Genomic DNA, 5,422 nt, shown 5'->3' with positions numbered 1-5,422 from the left:
ACTAGTTTGTCTTAAAACCATGAAGAAATCAAGGTATGGGAGAGGCCGAAAGGGCCTTCAACTACGAGATTAGTCAATGAATGTGACAATTTGCAAATACCATACCATACCAGTTCCCCTATATTGTAGGGCAGTGCCCCGGAATTCCACAATAGAGAGAGCACATCCACCATCCAATGACATCAATAATGTGTGTCTAGGATTTTCTTTTTTTCACTGCGCCGTGGCTTATACGAACATTTTTCATAATTATTGAAACCTTGTTTTGTCAAATACAAAGCATTGAACAAACCCATTGACAAAGTTTAACAAGGAATAACTTTTATAATTTTCACAATCGGCTTCTCTTTTGGGCAATAACAGGCTTAAAGCTAGCAAAACCAGTAACTTCCCTGCCAGTAACCAAAGTGTTGATGTCATATGTACCTTCATACGTATAAATAGGTTCTATATCGCAGAATGCCTGCAACAAAATGAAAACAAGCCAAATATTTAGTTGGAACTTAGAGTGCTACTAGACAATACTATTTATTCTCTTTTTTAATTCAACTATATTAATTCTAACTCAATTACATAACTTAATAAAGCTTCCACTACAGAATCGAGCAAAGAGCATTTTGATCATTATAAAGTTCCCATCTTTAACTCATTCATTACATTAGAATGTAGTTTCAACATAAGAAATCTTGAATCAAGAACTATGCATACCTTGGCGACAAGAAAATCAGCCAATATTCCATTGCCACCAAGTAATTCTCGTCCCAGAGCGGCTGTTTCTCTTGCTCTCAAGGTGATCCATGACTGAAAAGATATGCCAATATTCATTAACATGCTTCAATCAATCCGATTGCAAGGTATACAGATCAACTCCCAAACTTGAGTATGGGATTCTTGTAGGGGTTTATCAGGCTTTGGTATCTCCAATCACAATAGCGAACTTTTGTGGTATGCTTACTTGGTTTGAAATTTAGGGAGAGCAGAAAAAAGTTATAAAATGAATCATAAGAAATTACCTTGGCCAAGCTTGCATGTCCAGGAGTCATTTTACCACTCTCGTACAATTTGCAAAGGCGCCAACCAACGAGAAACATGGCTTGAACATTGCTAAGCATCTGAACAAGTTTCTGTTGGTTGATCTGGAAAGCTGCTAATGGTGCTCCAAACTGTTTCCTCTCCTTTAGATACCTATGACATATATCATAGATTCCCATGGATATGCCAATAGGTTGCCAAGCAACCATTACACGTGAGACAGCAAGTACCTGTTTTAAGGGAGCCAAAACAAATGAGCAACATCTAACTCATGGGGTTGCAACTGCATATAGTTCAGTATGCATAGAGAAAGATACTCTATATATCACTTTTATTTTGTTATTTCCAGTACATGTAAAGCAACAAGATAAAAGTATTCATCAAGAAACAAATATATGATTTCATCTGACGCATGGGGAAGTAACTTGCTTGCATAAGAAAAATAAACTACTTGTGATTAACAATGGAATTAATTCCAATGTCTGATCAGTCTACAATCTCATAATTATGCCATTTAAATTTTCTGGTTTTATAAATCCAGTATTAATGGAGGATAACAGAAAATTAAAAATTATTATTTTGACTCGATTAATGAATAAGTGTCAACTTTTAAATTTTCGCTTGAATTAAGATAATGATATAAATGTATTGTAGCTATGGAAGTTAACAAGTTACAAACTTCCCTCGACAGAAATAATTACTCTCTTTAACTACATTACTAATTTATTCTCTCATTCATTAATTTGGGGATATGAATGGGAAGAAAACAGTAATATTATACTAATTTGCTAAGTAGACACTTATTTGAGAACTGAGGGAGTAACACCTAATGAAATTGCATAGAACTACAATAGTATAGCAGCTGCCTGAAAAGATAACAGGAACCAAGAATGAAATATATATAATGCTTCACTCAAGTAACATAAGTTTCATCAGCAATACCTATATATGGAAAAAAGAACAATCCAGAAACACCACATAATCACACCTTGTTTGTGTCTTGAAAAGAGTTGACCCCTGTTAATCTGTCCTCATCGGGGATAAAAACTTTCTTCATAACAATGTCTCCATTTTGAACAATCCTGAGTCCAATTTTATTTTCTATTTTGGTGACGGTTAAACCAGGTGCATCCTTTTTTACAATATATCTGAATTTTTAGGTACAAACATGTAAAAAGATGTCATGTGACGCAGAATACATGAGGATAAATTAAAAAAAAATAATAATAATAACTGAGGGCATATTTATTAGTAGGACTTTCAGGTCTATTAACATATAGTGGAGACTGATTTAAACTTTCATTTTGACACCAACATCCTTCTCTGCTCATGTATAATATTGATGATTAAGATGAAACATTATTTACAAGAAAGATGATAATTTAAAAAGGGTACTAACTTTATGTTTCGATAAGTATGATCATTCATGTCAAATCTGATAGTCAATATTTACTCCATTCATATGGTTAACTACTCCCATTTGATATGCTCCCTATAGTGCTTTCATAGGCTATATTAGTGACATTTAAGCCTACTAACACGTTATTGTCAGGAATTAAACTTCTGTCTTGACCTAGACACATTCTTCAATTGTCCTTTTGTGTATGTGTGAACTTTATATGTCGCAACAAGCATGCATTCAGTTAATATTCTAAGTTAAATCATTGCACTGATTCCCACTCGTTTTTTTTTTCTTTGGTCTTCTGCAGCCTTTATATTAAATATATAATGTACACATTTTTCAAACAATGAAGGTAAGGATAAATATCAAATACCCATTTATCTGATTTGTAGAGGTATTCCTAGCAAAGATAACCAATATATCAGCAAATGTACTGTTTCCTATCCACCGCTTTTGGCCATCTAGGATCCAACCTCCTTCAACCTGATCATTTCAAAACAAACCAACACTATACTATCAGCATTATTGAACTACAGTATAATTGAAATATGATTGATTAAAAATCAAAGAGATGCTAATGCATCTTCCTTGAGAAGCAATTGGTAAACAAGTTGTACACAAGGTATCACACCTTTGTTGCTGTAGTCTTCAAAGCACTGGCATCACTTCCATAGTCAGGCTCAGTCAAACCCTAATGTTAAGAAAATAACTTATCTCAGAAGCGTAAACTCAGCACAATGACAATGTTTTAATTACCACAGTAATTACATAGCAAGGGAAATAATTCAAATCGTGGCATTGTAGTTGAGTGCAAGAAGCACCCAAAACAATACAGCCATGCTTGCTCTTCTCCTTTCTGCAATTTCAACAGATGAAATACTAAGGAAGTCAACTTACCCAGCATCCTATAGTTTGAAACTGTGCCAAAGAAGGTAGATACTTTTGCTTCTGGGCTTCTGATCCACACAATGCTAATATGACAATTGATCAAAATTATAAAATATGAGCACAGGAACAATTGGCAGAAAACAGTCCAATATAAATTAAACAATAAATATTAGAAACTTGTCAAAGAAAGATAAGTGCTTTACCAATAGTAAGCATTGCTAAGGATGAATGAACCAAAATAAAAGTTGAACAGCTTGCATCAACTCTTGCAACTTCAGCAGTACCTACAGCACTACCAAGAATAGAAAGGCCAGGACAACCATAGCCCTGGGAATAAAAGCTTGCTAAGAACTCCATTCACCATGTGTAGTATCCAAAAACATATACAGAGAAGTACAAAGAAAACCTTGATTGTTCCACCAGCGAGACGCAATGCAGCAAGTTTTGGTATACACTGAAATGGGAACTTGGCCTTTTCCCAGTACTAGAAGAAACAAAAACAAAAACGAGACAAAACAACAAATAAAAATCAAATTAACAGAATCAAGATAGTGAGTTTTGATAAGGAAAGAGAAAACGTAATGGGAAGAAGAAGAAATTCACATGGTAATCATTTCCATCTAAAGAGAAAAAGCATCACAGAAACATACCTCAGTCATTACTGGTGCAATTTCTTTTTCCATACATTCTCTTACTTTCTTCCTAACTGCCTGCTCCTCTGGTGTCAATAAGTCATCGAATTGAAAATAATCTGAAGCTGTAATTTTCAAACAACATGACAGATAAAAATGGAAGTGAGTTCCTGAAGCATATCTCATTTCAGTCAATAATTAAATAATTACAAAAATATAATCTTACCAAGTTGTGAAATATGAAAGAATAACTAAGTTACAGAACAAAACTAAACTATATGCAACGACCTAATCCAGCTAAAGCTTCAAAAGCAACCTGATTCCTTATACAATGACCTAACCTATCAGATAAATTTCTTACCACAAGGAGGAAATACAGATGCTGGTGTTGCTTGTGGAAATGCATTAGAAACATCCAGTGGCGGTAAATTGAAATAGGACGGCATCGCCCTTTTGCTAGAATCATCTGAAAGAATAAAAAACTGTTCATTCAATTGCAGTAAACCAGTGGACAGACTATCTAACAAAATCAGAATAATCATATGATAAGGTGTAAGTCATCAGCATAAACCAAAGCAAAGTATACATAATTTTTAGTAAATATCAAATACACCAATCAAATCAAAATTCATACATTTTCAATTGCTTGCGAAGGAACACACTAACATACTGTTCTTCTACAAGAAAATTAAATTAAAAAATTTGACAAAACCAGACAGTGTTTTTATTTGTTAATATTTAATTTACCTTTCCATACGACGAATTGAACTCTACCAACGTAAACGTGAATTTAGGTTAGCTTAATTATGTTATCCCAAAATGTTTACTGCTATAATCAAAATCTGAGCTTTATTTATTACGAAGAAAGACCAGCTAAAATATCTTAGAACAATAATAAAATCAAATCATGTAAATAATCCAGATATTATGATCTGAAAAACGAGATCACGAATGAAGCTGAAAATCAGAGTGATCCGAACTCGGTGAAATAGCGCACCGAACATATATAATTAAGGAAATGGAACGTTGAAGGAAGAAGCAAACCTTGATTGGAAGAAGAGTGGATTGCCATGGTGGAGATGCGAAGGTGAAAGAGAAATGGAAGTAGAAGAAGTGAACAAGAGTGATGGGAAGAAGAAAAATAAAAATGCAATTAGTTTACTTGTTTTTGTTTATTAACAAATAGAGAAAAATGGAGGGAACGGCACGCAACTCAATGTGTTAGCCATCTTCCACGTCATTAATACTGGTCTGGATTATTATCAGGCTACTAGTTCTACAATCTTTTACCCACACTAGTGCCTACCTTGGATTTTTGTCGGTTAACCAAAAAGTGCCATGTGGTTTTGTCCAAAGTTTGACTCTCTAATTTTATGCTAATAATTCGTTTTTATTCTCAATATTTGGATAAATTCTAAAGTTGTCTCTAATATTTCAATCGTTTTTATTTAAGTTTTTAACGTTCCAA

General features: G+C 33.8%; 1 protein-coding gene across 1 annotated transcript; it reads right to left on the bottom strand.

The window, feature by feature from the left end:
* Positions 1-228: 228 nt before the first annotated feature.
* On the bottom strand, positions 229-5,166 carry LOC107475147 (acyl-coenzyme A oxidase 4, peroxisomal). The gene is made up of 12 exons (XM_016094765.3): positions 4,999-5,166; positions 4,316-4,420; positions 3,973-4,079; positions 3,729-3,806; positions 3,526-3,649; positions 3,332-3,405; positions 3,066-3,125; positions 2,808-2,917; positions 2,021-2,180; positions 1,014-1,262; positions 709-801; positions 229-463 (listed from the first exon to the last, which is right to left on the bottom strand). Exons 1-12 carry the CDS (start codon positions 5,024-5,026, stop codon positions 332-334), a joined length of 1,320 nt encoding a protein of 439 aa, XP_015950251.1. The 5' UTR covers positions 5,027-5,166; the 3' UTR covers positions 229-331.
* Between the last annotated feature and the right edge of the window lie 256 nt (positions 5,167-5,422).

This window comes from Arachis duranensis, chromosome 2 (assembly GCF_000817695.3).
Source record: "Arachis duranensis cultivar V14167 chromosome 2, aradu.V14167.gnm2.J7QH, whole genome shotgun sequence".
In the NCBI taxonomy this organism is placed as follows: Eukaryota; Viridiplantae; Streptophyta; class Magnoliopsida; order Fabales; family Fabaceae; genus Arachis; species Arachis duranensis.
Note: the sequence above shows the minus strand (reverse complement) of the source record. Positions and strands in the feature narration are given on the sequence as shown.

What these genes read in the sequence shown, in the direction of transcription:
- LOC107475147 (XM_016094765.3), bottom strand. Translation starts at nt 5,026, where the DNA reads ATGGCAATCCACTCTTCTTCCAATCAAG. An exon ending in TGAAGACTACAGCAACAAAG is followed by an intron (nt 2,918 to 3,065) that starts GTGTGATACCTT and finishes TGAAATGATCAG; the next exon opens with GTTGAAGGAGGTTGGATCCT. An exon ending in CTTTTCAAGACACAAACAAG is followed by an intron (nt 1,263 to 2,020) that starts GTGTGATTATGT and finishes CCCTTAAAACAG; the next exon opens with GTACTTGCTGTCTCACGTGT.